The sequence below is a fragment of the Dermacentor albipictus genome, chromosome 9, assembly GCF_038994185.2.
Source record: "Dermacentor albipictus isolate Rhodes 1998 colony chromosome 9, USDA_Dalb.pri_finalv2, whole genome shotgun sequence".
Lineage (NCBI taxonomy): Eukaryota > Metazoa > Arthropoda > Arachnida > Ixodida > Ixodidae > Dermacentor > Dermacentor albipictus.
The window spans coordinates 76,601,881-76,620,062 of NC_091829.1; the positions used below are offsets into that span (position 1 = coordinate 76,601,881).

General features: G+C 48.3%; 1 protein-coding gene across 17 annotated transcripts in view; it reads left to right on the top strand.

Annotated features, from left to right (window-relative positions):
* LOC135921341 (uncharacterized) overlaps positions 1 to 18,182 on the top strand; it is a 1,279,318-nt gene that overhangs the window by 220,226 nt on the left and 1,040,910 nt on the right. For 5 of the 17 annotated variants that reach the window (XM_070524800.1, XM_070524801.1, XM_070524798.1 and 2 more), the window contains exon 2: positions 12,147 to 12,200. The exons of the other annotated variants lie outside the window; for them this stretch is intronic. In XM_070524800.1, the coding sequence (XP_070380901.1) occupies positions 12,147 to 12,200 (54 nt within the window). The remainder of the gene's footprint in view (positions 1 to 12,146; positions 12,201 to 18,182) is intronic. 17 annotated transcript variants of the gene reach the window in all.

The window sequence follows — 18,182 nt, forward strand, 5'->3', positions numbered from 1 at the left end:
AATTGAATATGTGCATGATGCATTGAACATGACCGGAGTTCATTCCCGCTTCACCACCGCACCGATTGATCGGGTTACTGGACGATACACACCCGCGTCTTGGTCGCACCGGCATTGCTGAAGCAGGAATGATTAATAATACTTTCAACTTCCATCTCTTGATTACTGTTAAAAAATGACCAAGCTGTCTACATTGCTGCCTCTATTCCATATTGTAGGGGACGTACTAGTTAAAGTTGTGTGCGCATGTCGTACTTGTGCTATGCAGCGATATATCTTGTTTATTTCCGCACAGTGTCGATAGAAGTCCGTTGTCGCCATCAGAGACAACACGGATTTGTAGCAAACATAATGTGAGAAACTGCAAAAATGACTTTAGCTCGTAGGTTCCGTATGTATGTGCCGCATCGTATGTGCTGACGATTTTTCCGGCGGCGCATACGATGTCGTTTCCAATAACCTCCTCAGCGTCCCTTACATGGTTAAGCAGACGCTGCCCTTTCGCCGCATTGCAGCCATAAAAATAATCGTCAAGCGTACCGATCTTCTTAAAGGCAAATATAGCGTGTGCAGTTTGTTTCACACTAAGGGGAAAACTCGGAACGTATTGCGTCGCGATGCGGCAAGCAATGGAGTCGTGCGGCGGCAGCAGCTCGAGCAGGCGCACACGCTTGAGGGGCAGTGTCGTGATCTGCGTCGTCTGCTACGGCGGCGCGCGCTGGCCGCATTTTCGGGAAGCGTGGTACTGTCAGGGGCAGTGCATCGATTTCATCGGTACTGCGGGAACTGAGCTGATATTCTTTACTAAACGTTGTGCGTCGCCACACTCTGATCCTTCATTGGCGATAATGGAGTTCCACAAACTTTTTTTGAAAACATGGTTCATTTGTTCTTTCGAAAGGCCGGAGTACTGAGCGTGTGCACGTATATTTCTTCACTGTGTGTGCTACCGTAATGAGCAGCGACAAAACGCACCAAGATGTGCGCGCAACGTGCTCAGACTTTGTTTGACTCGAAAGGAAAACAAAGCACTCAACAATGGGAGTCGAACACGATGAAAAAAACGGACACGATTAAATGAACGTTTTAGGTTCAGACAATGAGCTGGAAGTGATTTTTCTCGATAATCATTCGCTACACCAGACAGACCCTGCCCGCCGGTGGGGAATTGGACACGTCACGCTCGGAACTTCAGTTAGTATCTCGTCATGTCCCCAGCGGCAGCGATGACAGTGCTCATCCTGGAAGGCAGTGAAGTGTAGAATGACTTGATCAGGGATGTGTTCATTCGCTGCACGTCTTAGTCACTGACGATGGTGGATCGAAGCCTATCCTCGGGCGACTGATAGAGGGGATGTTTCGCCAGAGATACCTTCAACGAGCCCCAGACATTTTAAATGATGTTGGCGCCCGGGGATTGAGGCGGCCGCTCCAAGAGAGTGACTGCGCGCTCTTCTAGCAGTTCTTGCACAGCACGAGCAGTGTGGATCGGCGTCCTATCGCGTTAGAATATATAGTCGCCTTCCAGAAACGGGCCGTCAAGAATGTATGGAATCAGTACGTCGTCTATGCCTGCCATGCAGCGATGAACTTACATTCGAGGCGTATCAGTGGGCGTCGCGCAACGCTTAGCAAAGAATACCGGCTCATTTCACGCAGTAACGATGTGATCAGCGCCCTGCACCTGACAGTAGAACGTTTCTCGACGATGCGGCCAGCGTGCGCCGCCGTAGCAGACGACGCCGTTCAAGATCCAGCCCCTCGAGCATCTGCGCGAGCTGCTGCCGCCGCCTGACTCAAGCGCTCGCCGCATCGCGATGCAATGCGCTTCGAGTTTTCCCCTAAATGTCAGAGAGACTGTACACCGCCCATCTAAGGAAATTTCCACGCGCACACACGGCGCGCGGCGCGAAACGTGCCCAAACACGCGCAGTGCAGGAGGCAATCAAGGCGGCGCGAACGAGAGATGGGAGAGGGGTACCACCGGCTAATAGAATTTTGCTCCGCATGCGGCGCTCTCAACGCCGGCGCAGCAGCGCCGCTCTCGCTACCGTTCTTGTCTATTACGCGGTGCCTGATCATTTTCTCTCCCTCATTACTCCCGTCGTTTTATTTGGGTGCATTGCAACACCTGAATGGGATCTATTTTGTTTTTGTAATTCTAGCAAGCACCAACGCTTTCCTAATGTTTCATAACGGAGGATATGCAGACACAATACTCGATTGCTAGTGTGTGTTTTGCTGGTAGCATCCAGCTTTAACATATGCCTCTTTGTTTTATCTGGTGCTCTCAGTGTAATTAGATGGCATGCTGGCAAGCCAATCAAAATTTTTTTACACGAGGTTTGAAGTACGACGCAAATCCACTAGGGGAACATTGGGTGGGAAGGCTAGTGAAACTGCGCCTGGTTTGATAACCTAGGTGCACTAGGGTATAGAGAGAAGCGGCAGCCAAAAAGTACGGTAGGGAAGAAGGAAGGCCATAACAAATGAAGTGGGCGCAGACACGAAAGCATTCGGCACGCAATTAACGGCCACAGCACAGCGCTGGCGTCTTAAAAAAAGAAACTAAGAACTGTTGCTGTGCTGTTCTGGAATTGTGCGAGTCTGGTGGTTTAGTGCGTGGTCCCAGTACTTCTTTCTTCCTGCGCAATATGTTTAATCCTTCTAATTCGAAGCTGCGCGCAATATTCACTCTTTCATTGACCGAAAGAAGGAATGTAGATGAGGATATTTTCTGTGACCTCGTCGCAGTAACGTATGCTGCACGAGGCACTTATCGTAGTCATTTAGGTTATCAAGAATATCCGCAAACACGTAAGCCATAACTCGAACTGGGGGTTCAACAACGAAAATCTCATCGCTCCTGGTCATTACCTTAGACTGCAACAAAATTTTCTACTCTGAAAAAGAGTAGCTTCAGATACGGTATATGTAGAGAAAACTCCGAGCAAGATTACACGTTCGCCGTACTAGTCGACGAATCTCCAATGGCTCGAAAAAGTAAACGTTTATAATATAAAAAACTGAACGTATTACACCGCCATTACCGATCGCCGGAAGTGACTCGTGAATCAGATGTCATGGATTCTAGGCATGGCGTTTGAGATTAGGTACCGGACGTGGCTGCTTGCAGCGCACTGGAACATCCCGGAGGCCACGTTCTGAGATGTACGTCATATCCGCTAACCACCAGATGCACGCGTCGTCTGTTCCGGTGGTAATATACGCCTGCTAATAATAAACTAAAGATATTACCAGTCCTGCACCTATTTGGAGATTGCTCGAATCGTTTACGCTCCATAGTAATGCTCACTTCTCGCCAAGTTAGCCAAATGGAAATTGTTGAAGTATGAAAGTTTTCTTAGCCTCTAAACAGTACCGACTGGAAAGCAAGGTACAGAATGTGAGCCGCCCATGTAGCACTCAAGAACGTGTTCTTAAAATTGTGAATAGGTTTCGTACGCAAACGTTGCAGGAAATGGCCCTGTTTCTTTGGAAAATTGATGTATCCTTCATTTAATTTCAAGGAATCAAACAGTGACTGCAGTCTAAGAATTACCTCCTTTTCCTTTAAGGAATTTCAACTGTGGTCATTCAGGTCGTTGCTACAGGTAATTCATAGACTTCGTGTGAAACAATCACGACAAACGTTTACACAAGTAATCACACACACCATGATACAGCCGTGTCGGTGTTTTGTGATATGAAGTATTTTGCGTTGTATGGTCATTCGAGTGCCATCGCTAATAACAAGTGATCGCCCTTTTACTGTGCAACGTGCTCGAGACAAACAGCCACCTGCAGTTTGAGTATTACCTCGTCATACAAATTAGCAATTAGGTCCCATAACAACGTCTCGAAAGCGCAAGTACAGGAGGCTTTCAAAGCTCCTAGTCTCGCCATTGTTCTCTCATTCTCTGCGCTTAGCGCAAACATAAGACGGCTGTTTGTCGGGCTCATTTTGTGGCGCTGTTGCTCTGAGGAGGGCCTGTAGTGGTGCAAGCTGATTCGTGAGGTTTTTCGATAGCGTGAGTTACTCTGAATACTCGGCTTCGCAGTTTGCCCGTTTCAGACGAAATATTTTGCTTCGTGGCTGTTCACGCTTTGCGCAGGTCGCACGAAATAGCAGTGAATAAATGCGATTTGCCGAGCTCTGGCTTTTGATAAACTCTTTACTGAGGTGCACCGCTATAAAGCAACAGATAAATTCTAACAAAAAATAGATCTCGAAAAGCTCGTCGGTACTATAATTTAGCATTGCTTTTTTTAATCAAAGGTAATTTCATTACCGCTACCCACCACGGCTGCACACAACGTCACACGAGAAGCGTGTTTCGCTCTCAAAGATGTTTGAGTGATGTGAAATGGCTTTGGTTACATATATTTAATAAAAGAAGTTTTCAGAACTTTAGCAATGACCGAAATAAGAACGCGCACAACATTGTTCGACTGTATCGTGATTAGGGGGACTTACCTAAATCTCTGGTTACGCTTTTATGTTTCCAATATAATTCGATGGTGTACATACATATTAGACAAAAAGCAAAGATTCTTCTTTGGAAAATCTAGATGCGGTATCGTATACACTTCGTACTGTTTGCAGCTATTTCTTCACATCGCTAGGCGCGTAAAACTGCAGAAATGTCTCGCTAATCAACGTGCAATTCTGTTTCCTTGGTGAATTGTCGAAATATTAAGTCACGCTGATTAGCAACACAAGTAGTATGCATCTATGAAATCATCATAATCGCCAGCCCACTATTGGTCAAGGTTACACTACTTTGTGTTAGCCATTAAATTTCCTTTTTATAGTGGAGCGTGTGGCTGAATCAACGTTCGGTACGGCTTTATTTGTTGCAGAACTGAAAGCTGGGCGAACCGGTACCTATGTGTATTGATACTTTGGGCTGCGCACGAAACACAGACACGAAAGAAGGGGCTAGAAGACGCGAGCGCGAACTCTGAGCTGGTTATTTTATTGAAGGAACATTGTTTAAAGAACTTCACAAGCACCACCCTTATTTCACCACCAGCTGGCGCTTGTAGGTTGTTGTTGTTTTTTTTTTGTGGAGAGAGAGAGAAATAAACTTTATTTTGAGACCAGGCTTCTTGAGCCCAAAGGTGGGTGGCCTCCTCAGTCCAGGTAGCCATGGCTCGCTGCCGCCGCCCGAGCCCTGTTCACCAACCGCAGCTGGCTGTCAGAGTCTTGCGTCACCAGCAGAGCCTCCCACTGGTCTTCCAATTCTTCTTCCGAGTCCGCCTCTTTCTGCATGTTATCGCCTGATGGCGATGATGATGGTTGTGCTTCTCGATTATTCTTGCATCCAAGCACCATATGGCGCAAGGTGTTGGGCGTGTCCGGCGGGCAGAACTTGCAGTCTCGCCCGTAGATGCCCGGGTACATGGCGTGCAGCAGTGTTCCGTGTGGGTACGTTCCAGCCTGTAGTCTTCTCCAGGTTACCGCTTGGTCCCTACTCATCGTCTTATGCGCGGGCGGGTAGCGACGCCTCTGCTTCCTGTAGTGCGCCAAGATATCCGAGTACTTCTTGGATATGCGTTCTTCATCCTCTTCACAGTCGTCGGTACGCGTTCTCTGCGCGTCGGAGATGGCTCGGCGTGCATGATCTCGAGCCGCGGCGTGCGCCGCCTGGTTCCCCGTGAGAGACTCGTGCCCCGGTGTCCAGAGGATTTGTGCTGCTTCTATCTTGGTGGTGTTCAAGACCTGAAGCGCTGCCTTTCCAATCCTTCCGTTCATATACCTTCGGCATGCTTCTTGCGAGTCCGACACCACGGTAACCATGGCCTTCTTGCACGTTGCGATGGCCAGGGCTATGCCCACCTCTTCCGCTGTGCTCGCGTCCTTGGCACGTATGGATGTGGCTGTAAGTTGTTCGCCCTTGTCGTCGACCACGCTGATTGCGAATCGGTCGTTGGTACTGTACGCAGCTGCATCTGTATATCTAACGTTTTCTTTTTGCTGTTGGTGCGTTCGAGTATGCGCTTGAGCGCCTGTGTTCTCGCCTGTCTCCTCTCCTTGTCGTACTCGGGATGCATGTTTCTGGGAATGGTACTTATGTGTAGCTTGTCTCTGATCTCGTGTGGGATACGCTGAGGTAGGTGCCTTTCATCCTCGACTTGGTAGCCCAGATCTTGCAGCAGGGCTCTTCCCGTCCTTGTCAGCTTTAGTCTCTCCAGTTGGTTGACGTTGTGCGCCTCCACGAGCTCTTCCCACGTGTTGTGGACTCCCATTTTGAGTAATTTCGCTGTGGACGTGGAGGGGGACAGACCCAAGGCAATTTTGTATGATTTTCTGATGAGGGCGTTTACTTTGTCTCGTTGACTGTTCTTCATGTCAACGTATGGGGTCCCGTACGTGACGATGCTCGTGAGCAGCGCTTGTATCATTTTCGTGCAGTCTTCTTCCTTGAGTCCGTGGCTTTTGCTCGTCACTCTTTTGATAAGGTGGGTTATTTGTTGCACTGTTCTTTGAATTTTTTCCAACTCTGCTCCCCCGGCCCCGTCCTTTTGAATCAGGAGTCCGAGGATGCGGAGCGTCGTAACCTGCGGAATCATGATGCCTCCCACCTTTATTACCGGGTCTGGTATGTGCTGCGGTTGTCGGCCTCTTGTGCGCTTTCTTAGCACCAAGAGCTCCGATTTTTCAGGTGCGCACGTCAGTCCACATGCTTCCAGGTACTTTTCCGTAGTGTCAACCGCTTCTTGCAGAGCGTCTTGCTGTTGACCTGTCGACCCTCCCGTAGTCCAGATGGTGAGGTCGTCAGCATATATTGCGTGACCAATCCCTTCTATTTGCTTCAGTTGCTTGGGTAGTGTGCTCATCGCCAGATTGAATAGCATCGGCGAAATGACGGAGCCTTGTGGCGTTCCCTTTCGCGGTATGTCGAATTTCTCAGAGCGTAAGTTGCCTATCCCCACTGTGGCTGTACGTTCTTTCAGAAAAGCTTTGATGTAATTATATACTTTTTCACCGCAGTTATATACGTTGAGGTGCTGCAGTATGGCTTCGTGTGACACGTTGTCGAAAGCCCCTTTCACGTCAAGTGCGAGGATGGCTCTTTTGCTGTGCGTGTCCAGCTTGTCGATGACTTTTTCCTTGATTTGCAGCAACACGTCTTGCGCGGACAGGTGAGCTCGAAATCCGAACATAGTGCTTGGGACGTGTTCGTTGTCTTCGAGATAGTCGATCATGCGGTTGTGCACCATGTGCTTGTAGAGTTTTCCAGCACACGAGGTTAGGGATATAGGTCGAAGGTTCTGCACGCTGATGGGCTTGTTGGGTTTAGGTATCATGGTTACCTCGGCATGTTTCCATTCCGGTGGTACTTTACCTTGTTGCCAGCACTCGTTGATGTATTTTAAGAGCGCGTCTACAGAGGGTCCGTCAAGGTTCCGGAGTGTCTTGTTGTTTATTCTGTCGTACCCCGGCGCCGTGTTGCGGGTGAGCTTGCCCAAGGCCCTCTCGATTTCTGCTTCTGTGAAGGGCCGATCCAGTTCCATATTTGGCTTGCCTCGATACTCGTCGAAGTGCGAATCTACAGTTATGTTTCGCTCAGTACCGAGGAACTTCTCCTTCACTTCTCTGATAATGTCTTCCTCTTTCCCCGGGTGGTTGTGTATGAGTCGCTGCATTTTCTGTTTTGTGGCGTTCTTGTTCTCCTTCTTTGATAGGAGAGTCTTGAGCACCGCCCAAGTGCGCTTGCTGCTTAAGGTACCTTGAAGCTTGTTGCATGTTTCGCGCCAGTTCTTTCTTTCAAGTTGTTCAGAGTACTCTTGCGTTTCCTTGATCAGCTTAGAGATTCAAATTTTGAGTTTCCGGTTGCACTTGTTACGCTGCCAGCGTTTGGCGAGACCCCTCCGCGCCTCCCACAGGTGGAGTAAGTGCGCGTCGACCACGGGGGTGATTTGCGACAGCTGGATTGTCCTCGTATGCTTCTCGGCTCTTTCCACGACTCCTCTGATCCATATTGTTATGTCGTCTATCGTCGCATTAATGGCACTCTCATCTTTGCGAAAGGCCTGCCAGTCCGTGATCTTGGCTTTTCCTATCTTCATCGTTGCTGGGCGAACCGGTACCTATGTGTATTGATACTTTGGGCTCCGCTGGGCGAACCGGTACCTATGTGTATTGATACTTTGGGCTGCGCACGAAACACAGACACGAAAGAAGGGGCTAGAAGACGCGAGCGCGAACTCTGAGCTGGTTATTTTATTGAAGGAACATTGTTTAAAGAACCTCACAAGCACCACCCTTATTTCACCACCAGCTGGCGCTTGTAGGTTGTTGTTGTTTTTTTTTTGTGGAGAAAAAGTGGGGAAACGACAAAAAACGGAGACGTACAAAAGCACAGATCGAAATAGGGGATCAGAAAATTTGCGGGTGGTAGTTCATAGTGTTTTTTTTCTTTTTTTCTTGTGTAGTCCATAACCTGTCCATAGTCTTAGTAATAGTCCATAGTCTTAGTCCATAGTCTTGTGTAATCCATAACCTGTGTAGGAAATTAGGCATTATAATAGCAAGAGCTTGGTGGCGCAACCCACCACCTCGTTCTAAAGGGGACACTCATAAAATACATTCATCCATCCTTTTAATAATGTTCTTTCAAGAAAAGTACCAGTTCATAGTTCGCACTCATGTTGTATAGACGTTTCATTCGCCGGTGGGTTTCAGTTGCTTCTAAAATATGATTACTTTAGCTACGATGCCTTCAGTTTGTGTCTTTGATGCCAGCCTGAAGGCCGCGAACACGTGCACATGCAATGTAAAGCGAAGAAAAGTAACAGAGGGACAAACGCTTCTCGGTCTCCTATTTTTATTCGCCATACATTGCTTGTGCGTGTGTTTTCGCCCTTGAGGCTGGCATTAGGATGTGCCAATTCTCCCATCAACCAGGTCTGCTTGTCTTTGACGCAATTATGCGCCCACTATGCCTCTGTGGCGTCAATGGGTGGTGCCGGTAATTCGAGTAGTCAGAGGGCATAAGGAAGCAATCGGGGGGGAGACTTAAGAACGCTGCATGTTACGAACTTGGTTTGACAAAGGGGGTGACCTACATTTCTTTATAGAGGTTTACGTTGGCGTACATACCCTGAAGACTATCTGTTTGGCTTTACTACACACAGCTAACTGTTTTAGCGCGTCTCACTTCTAAGCATTTAGGAAAGCCACGTCTATTCTGCCAGCGTGATTTCATTCTTAAAGCCTTTTTACGGGTAGTCCGGACGCGTTGCTCGGTCAAACAACCATTCTGCCTTTCCCCTTCAGGTAGGCCTCATGAACAACTCTGGGCTGTGAGAGCTTGTTACGTACGCTTCTATGAAACTATTTGCATAAATTTGTATAACGTTTGTATGTTTCTAACCGTTTGTAAGAGTTCCCAAATATCGGGGAGAAATGATCTTACTGTTACCTGGTTTTACTTACGCAGTTGTAGATAGTGTCCTCCAGTGGAGGTTGCTCATATAAACATCATCATCGGTGTCGTCGTCGGCATTACCATGTTGCCACATAACTAAACAGGTAATCACGCATCATAGCGCCAAAATATGCCAGGCACCTCTTTATACACTGATGAAAAGCAGGTCAAGGCTGCATAGGATAAAACAATGCTGAATGAAAAAAACGACTACCGAGCTGACAAAAAATTGGAGGACGCTTAAGCTTCGCCTTCAAGAGTGGGACGCGACAGCGTTCCCGTCGACCCGCCAAGGGGTATAAGACAATGCGCTACGGCACAGCGATCACTTACGATGCTCCCCGCATCGGACTTAGCGCCCACCTATCACGCGGTGAGCGTCGAGCAACGCAGCGTTCGGCGCGGCAACGAAACGTGCGCCTGAGCGAACGGAACGAACCAAAGAACTCGGTGTCTCGGAGGGGAAACGATCTACGCCAGCCAAACGTCGTGATCGGCACGGGCAGAGAGATAGATAGTAATCTAAAGAAAGGAACGGCGCTTGATTCTGCAACCGGGAGCACGGCGAAGCGTCGTCAGGGAAGAGGGAGTCCCGCGACGCGCCTGGCAGCGGTCCCAATGCGCGCGCGGAGCGCCTCCTGTCGGGGCAGCGCCGTACATTGAGAGGAGGGGGTCTTCTGTGTTTGCCGCAAGATGGCTCTGCGTGTGCGGAAAGCGCAGAAGAAATGCAGCGGAAACGCACTTCGCAACTCGTGTAATTGTGACTTCTCTACGTTACATGTTCATAATTACCGATATACACCGCAGTATAACTTTCCACGGCTCGTTTCGAAGGCAACACCGCATTCACTAGAAGCGCGTTTGCACCGCTTGGAAGCATCGAACTCGTGGCTGAGTGGTAGCGTCTCCGTCTCACACTCCGGAGACCCTGGTTCGATTCCCACCGGGCCAATCTTGGAAGTTGCTTTTTATTTATAAAGCGCCTGCCGTGATTTATCGCTCACGGTCAGCGCCGCAAACGCCGACACCGACGACACCGGCTTTTCTGCGACACGAGCTCCTTAACGCTATCGCGTTAAAAAGTGCATGTGAAGCTGGGAAGACGAAGGGTGCGGTGCACTCAAAAAGACGCGCAACGAAGGCCAGCCAACCCTGCGCTTCGTCAATGGTCTCGCAACTCCGCCCGCGGCAGCCCGTTCGAGCGCCGGCGACGAGATCCAGGTACAAAAGACGCACCAGTACCGAGGCAATTGGAACGTAGCCGAGAGGAGATGCGAAAAAGAAAATTTTCACCAAGGAGGGACTCCTCCACTGACGTAGAGGGGGGTGGGACGTGTTCCACTCTTTCTTTTTTCTGGCACGCGCTAACGCGGCTTTGTCGGCAGGCGGCGCGGTTCATTAGGCGCCAACCGCCGCTTCCACGGTGCTATATAACGAAGAGCCGAGTTGCGGTTGTCGCCGGAGGCGGCAGGTATCTGAGGCAAGCGAAGAGCTCGACGTCCAAGAGGAACTGCGCCTAGTTATCAGTGTACACACGAAAGCTGCTCAGAACGCCGTGCCTATGGGCGACTATGATCCACAGGACGGTTTCTGTCGTAGGCACGGAGTTTTCAACAGCGAAGTGTTTGACTGTTCAAGGAGCTTGCGCGAGATTTATGAGTCACCGACAGAAATAAGTTAACGACACTAACAGATCAGGCCGGATTTAGCGAACGTTCAATCGGGGTATTCTTACCTTTCTTATCAAAGGTTTGGTGCATGTGAGCGGTGACGCATATGCTAATTTTTTCATAGTTACCAAATAGGAACGAATGTAACCACACACACAAAAAAAAGGTTTCAATGAAAATACCTAGCGTGGTCAGATCACATAAATGCACTGAAGGCAGCTCCTGTAAGACTAAATAGTTGGTTGCTATTTGTAGCATGTAATTTTTATCTTGAGAAAAAAAGAAAAGCTGAGAAGGGAGTATCCACAAGATAAGGTGTTTCCTAGCAAATACACAATGTGTGAAAAAATCTTCAAATATATACACATACAAATATTAGCACAAGCACCGCGAAGGAAGATATAAAAAAGCAATTAACGGTACTTATAGTTCGTGCAGAAGCGGGATAGATAGAACCGAAGCGTACACGCAAGTACTAGCAATTAAGCAAAGAAACATTTCGTATCACGTAGCATGAACGAATGACGACTCAGGCAAGCTTCTCCTCCTTATTTCATATAAAACAGCGCTACCCGTTCTCTTTTGCGCTAGTTCTTGTGCCCTCGAAAACTATGCCAGTTTATTAGAAACGGGTACGCATCCACGTCATCGGCAATATGAAGCCAGATGCAAAGGACCAAGCGATGCTTGCGAAGCCAGATGCACCTTTCGACGTACGATGACACAATGGTCTGATCGACCCATATAAACCTTGTCAAGGCCCAATAGGCTTCCATATAGAATTCGAAGCGCTGGTCACGGTATTGTTCCCGTGTCTTAGCGTATAGTCAAGGGAGTTTCTTTGCTTCGGGGGAGTGAACACGTCGAAACTTAAGTGAAAACAAGACGTCAAGTTTATGTTTGGTGCTACCATTGTACTATTATAACCTGTCGTATGTAAGTTGCAACTGTAAACTTGCAGTTTTTACAGCTTTCTCTAACACTCCTACTATTCGCTCGACGTATTTGAATTCATAATTTTAAATAACACAATTTGCAGATGGCCAGCCTGTTTCAACTTGCCGTTCTGCCATTGGAAACTGGAATTTCTAAGGTGTTTGCGTAGTTTTCTTTTTTATCCCACAACAAGAGCAAGAATAACAGTTCCCCTTTTCTGCAGCTTAGAGTGCTCTGACCTGTAGCCAAGAGTATGCTTAACTCATCGTGGTCGGTATAGCAGCACACGAAAACTGGTTGAAAGATTAACGTTAGAATAAGTAAGTGTGACTGATTGTTGTGGTGATAGAAGTGCTGCAACCTGGGTAGTTGGTTGTACATGCTTAGCTTTCTACCAAGCTGTTTTGAACACGAAACACAGAAAACAGTGCAGAAGCACTCGCGCCCCGGCCAGTGTCCTCATTATATGTGAAAAACCGCCTGGTGCAAGAACTATGGGGCAACCCAAAAAGAAAAATGTAACTTGAAGATGTCTTTGCTCAAAGCATTCAAATAATATTCGGCATCGTGGAAGCGATTAGCCGCGTGTGTGCACATAGTGAATGATATTGCAACAAGGTGACCTCACGAGTACGGTTTGAATAAGAGCCCCTTCCACATATTAGCATTACGTTTTCGTACTACGGAGGGGCATTAAACACGAAAACTAAAGTACAAAGTATAGAAAAACGACTTACGCCTGAATGCACGAAATTCTGATGTGCATGTGATTGGGTCGTAACAGGAGATTAAGTGCGAGGTAGATGAAAGTCCGAGCAACTATATACGAACTCGTGTCACACAAGCTTTCAAAAGCCAAGAAAGAAAACACCCATTTTAGATCTTTTGCCCGATTTATTGCGGTACCTAATCTATCTCTGCTAGGGATTAAAAAAGTGATTTCACCTATATGGTTCCGTCACTGGGCTGAGCTTGTTCCGCCTGCCGAGCTCCCTCTCGTGGAAGTAGATTTCTCCGGTTCCTACTTACAATTTCCAAAGAACTTAGAAAAGTGAAACAAGTAACCGTAGAACGCCACCCACAAAACCTTCCCCAGAAAGATGACGTCTGAGGAGCCCTTGTGCTTCAAGGTCTCTCGGGCCTACGTGAACTTTATATTTTCCCGCTCGCTTTCTGCGCCAAGTTTCCCGCCAGCTTCTGTTGCTACTATCGCTTACATTTGGTGTGAAGACGCAATGCCTCCGTCTGCTCCTTAAAACTTTTTTGTCGACATGTGACAACAGAGGCACAGTCTGAGTGACACCATGCCGATAAAAGCTTAGCGATACATCTAAATCAGATAGTTCGATGAAAGAGTACGCTAAAGGCACAGACACCTTTAAAGGTAAATCGAGAATGGACGTGGTAATGTTAGAACGCCTTCTATTCATTGAGAGACAAAAGTGCTGCTATGTCCTAAATGCTTACTCATGAAGTGCGGTATTCGTGCGTAGAAACCTTCTTAACCCTTCCCCCTGCGCAGGGTAGCCAACCGGAACTACCTCTGGTTAACCTCCCTGCCTTTCTCTGCATTATTTTCTCTCTCTCTCTCTCTCTACGAATACAGTGCAGTGCCAAAATTTTAAACGCGTCATTAAAATGAAATGTCTCTTGCCGATACTTTTAGAAGGCAATAGGAGAAATGTCGAAAGCCGTACAATCCCCCCCGCATGTACAGAGTGCTGTGTTCAAGAACTTTCTTTTCTGCATTTTCAAGGAATAGCGAGAAAATATCCGGGATATAATACCTCTTTTAAACTTAGCAGAAGCTCTCGACTCTGGCAACCTTGAGGCGTTCGGATAGCTTACGAGAGTTTATTCCTAAGTTTCCAGCCACTAATCTTTGGTTTCAATTTACTTTTGTGGCTAAAAGGGCGCACCACATCCGCTTTCAGGCCACCGGTGGCACTAGCTGACATTCTTAGGGGTAGATCTAGCACACATTAGCTAATACCCAAGCAAGCCTAAGTGAGAGAAGCCACCGCTATCGCTCAATCGGTAGAGCATCGCACGTGCAATGAAGGATTTGTGGGCTGGTCTCCTACGGGACGCAGACTGTCTTTCTATTCCATTTCGTCTCCTTTGTTTGTATTATTTGATCATTTAAAGAAAAACATTTTTTTCAGATGATTTTGTGGGTTTCATTGTGTGTTGGCTTCACGTGGATGCCAGAAGTATTGATCGAAGGACACGAAATCATGTAGCTTTAATAAGATATTACCAGGTTTCACTTTATTTGCATGTTTATTTACTTTGCCAACGCGGGCCCTGTAAGCGCAGCTGTATTCCCAACACGCAAGTTTACACTGTCTTTTTTGTTTTGCAAATGTCAGCTTTAGCATGTACAGTCCCATTCAATATCAGCTGCAGTATGCTTCCCGTGGTCGAAGGGGAGACCCAAGACTGTAAGGCAGCAGAAACATGCGAAAAGATTGATTTAATAATTGCCAGTTTTGTAACGGCTGAAGTTGTTCAATTTTTTATACATGGACCACACAGTGCAGTCTTGGAGCGCCTTCGACCGCGGGCAACATGTTGAAGCTCATATTGAACCTCTCTGCACATGTGCTTCGAGGCTTGCGACTCTGTAGCCGCAATGTGCATCTTCTAATATTAGTTGAAAGCGCTCTCTAAAAGACTTCATCTGGAAGGTAAAGGAGAATTAAATAATGTCAATGAGCTCAAGATAACTTCACCGCATAGAGACGTTCAAGAAAGCACCTTGTTGAGCGAAGATTACGAATTGCAATTCTGTTATAGCCACTAAATGACGGTGTGGTCGCACATCAAGAGAGCAAGTATGTTGGAGGACTCTTATGGGAAAATCGGATAGTAGTATATTAAGCGTCATGAGCGGGTTCATGATTTGAGCAGAGGAAAGAAAAAACGTGAAGAAGAAAGCATGCGGGAAACGGCACGGGTAATTGAGGTTCAGAAGTTTACCAGCTGTTTGCGTGAATGAATTCCGACTGCAGACACAAAGTTTAAACCACGAGTACTCTCTCGCATCTGCATTCTTTTCCTAAGCCTGACATAAGTTAAACTGTTTGTGACTGCCCATTAGCCTGTCAATATTTCAATGTGTTCTGTCGTCGCTTTCCTTCACTGGCTCAAGTTAGCTGTCGGCATTGCTTTAGTTATGTGCCTCACATTCCTGCAAACTACAAATGTACGCGCCAGGCTGTTGTCGGGCGCTCTAGGAGCTCTGATGCAGATTTCACGGTCGTTTTGCCGTGACAGCAATGGTACCGTGCTGTCACTAATTGAAACCCGCGTAGGCGAGTGGTTATTCCCGTGCACCCGGTTGTCAACCGCGCCGACTCTCTCAATCCGACTCTCTCAATCGTCTAGAAAAAAAATGGGTTGTTGACATTTTATGCCCGCTCTTCTGACACATGATTCCAGCAGGAACATTGGAAATTGGAGCATACATGGTTGCACCGCCTTGGAGCATATTGGTGGTGCGGTTGGCGCTGCTAGAGCTATTGGCGGTGCTTGAGTAGTTGGCGCCAATCGGGTGCGCTATGCGGCAGTCAAGTCAAGAAACGAGCGCATCGAGAACTCTCTCGGCCACCGAAATAATAGGTAATCGGATGGTCCTATTTCGCTGCGGTCGCTGGTTGAAGCAGTATGTGATTGCGGCGCGTGTTTTTTTGTTTTGTTTAGAAAGCGACTGATACCAGAATATACACGATCAGCCTATGTACAAGCGTAAAGTCATCTGTCACCGGTATTACCCGCCGCTGTTCTATACTACGGAGATAACAGCGATAACAGCGATAACAGCGCACCATTTAAGGGCGACAGCAGCGGCAGATTGGCTACTGATGGTGCTTGCAGGCAGTAAAGTAATTTAAGTAGAAAACAATATGAAATTTATTGTGGCACCTCGTGGGTGCCAGTCTGCTGCAAGGTTTTTGACCATCACTTGAATAAAGTAAGTTTTGTGCGCAATGTCACAAAACAAGGTGAGCAGACGTTCCTGAGGTCTGGCGGTACGCCATCATTTTAGGGCGCTGCAGCTACCGGTAGCCGAATTAAGTGTTGCAGTGACTGCTGAGAGCACCTGAAAACTTCAATTGTAGATGTACACGTTAGTCTAGCCCCAGGACGCATCTCATCCATAGCATGTCAGCTGAAGCGCGCCATGATACAGGCCGAAACACGGCGTAAATTGAAATTCATGAACACAGACAAGTTACGAAAACACTTAGATCTAAGCAAGCCTATACATTACATTTCCTCGAGGTGATGTTCTAAATGTGCACAGAAATGAAGCGGTGCGCTATTTTCCATTTCACTTCATTATTAACAAATGTAACTTGAGTTAACGCGTACCAAATGTAACCATCGAATTGTTTAACAGCTGCGTCTTGACGGGGCCGTTTACAGTAGTAAAGTTTCATGCATCTAAAGAGAGGGAAATGTCGCGCGAGTTTCTTGAGGCGATAGTCGGTACTGTCTAACACGGACATACAGACGACCTACTTCAACTTACTGTCATGCGGTGCGTAGGTAGCTCCACGAGACGCAACTCTGCGTGCTTGCAACGAGTTTCGGCGCCATCTCTGATCTGAGTTTCAAAGCAACTGGTTTCCCGAGACAGAAGCGGGAACTCCTGCACGGTTGAGTCGGCGCTACCGTCTACTTTACTCTTTTACCTGATATACATTATAACCGGAACTCTATCTTTAGCAGACATTGGAGTATGACATCTCTAATGTGGCGCTAGTTGTTGGCTTGCGGCTTGGCAGACCTGGTTTCACTACCTTTCCCCTTGAATTCGACAATTCTTACATGTGCCAGAAAGTATGCATTGTTAACATTAATTAGTATTCTCCAATACACACCTGGTCATTGCAATTTGTCAATCACATAAAGTGCGCTTTTTAGGCTAAAGCACTTAAACAGTCCAGCTTGCAATATGGGCTCCACGGAATTCCTTATTTTAGAGCGCAGCTCTTTGGCGTCCGTTCCTGGGTTTCGCGTCGTCGTCGGCGTTGTCGTCGGCCTCGTAACCAGCTCCGCCCCCCTTTCATCCCCCCAGCGCTAGCAGCGACCGACTGATACCGCTGGATGCCGCTGACGCCGCTAGAGAGTCAAGATAACGTGACTGCATAGAACACCGTCGCCGCCATGCAGAAAGAAGAGGAAAGGGTCCCCCCCCCCCCCTGTTCTTGTGTGGCGGATAGGGTGCTCTTCAGTTGCCGACGCGCCGGTTATTTCACGTAGGCCCCGGCACGTCGACGAATACGTGACCACCTTCCCACGGCTAGACCTGGTTCTTAGCGCTGCGGAAGCGAGGGTATCATATTGTTTGTGTCGGCATCGGCGGCGTTGTCCCTGAAACCAACTCCGCAGCTGGGGTTGACTCACTATCGGCGTCAGCTGCATCAGTCAGTCGCTGCTATCTCTTCCCTCCTCCCTTTATCGTGTTGCCCGCTTGCTGCGCGCGCTTCTGCCCCCATCGTTTGCCGCTGGGTGTACACGCCGCCCCCCTCCCCCCTCTTCCTGCGAGTCTCCGGTTGTCAAAGCGCCGGCTCGAACTTAATTCCTTTCTTCGCTCCTCCTCCAATGCAACCCCTGTGCGGTGGCAATCAGAGAGCCAGATCGGTGGCGGCGGATCTGCATATGTGCACCGCCCGAGCCGAAATTGCCGCTGCCGTTCGCCACTGCGAAATTATCTGCCACTTCTTTCTGAGCCATGAGCGAGACGACCGATGGAAGTCCTCCGTCTGCTGCTGCTGCTGCTGCTGCTGCTAAACGAGCTGCCAGAGCAGAGGCCCAGCGCCGTCGCCGTCAGAATCCAGAGGTGCGTGCCGCCGAAGCAGAAGCTTACCGTCGCCGCCGTCGAGATGATCCAGGAGTACGCGTCGCCGAAGCAGAGGCTAAGCGCCGCCGCCGAGAAGACCCTGCCGTTCGCGCCGCTGAAGCGGAGGCTCATCGCCGCCGTCGAGAGCAACCAGCAGTAAGCGAGGCTGAAGCAGAAGCTCATCGCCGCCGCCGAGAAGACCCTGCAGTTCGCGCCGCCGAAGCGGAGGCTCATCGCCGCCGTCGAGAGCAACCAGCAGTAAGCGAGGCTGAAGCAGAAGCTCATCGC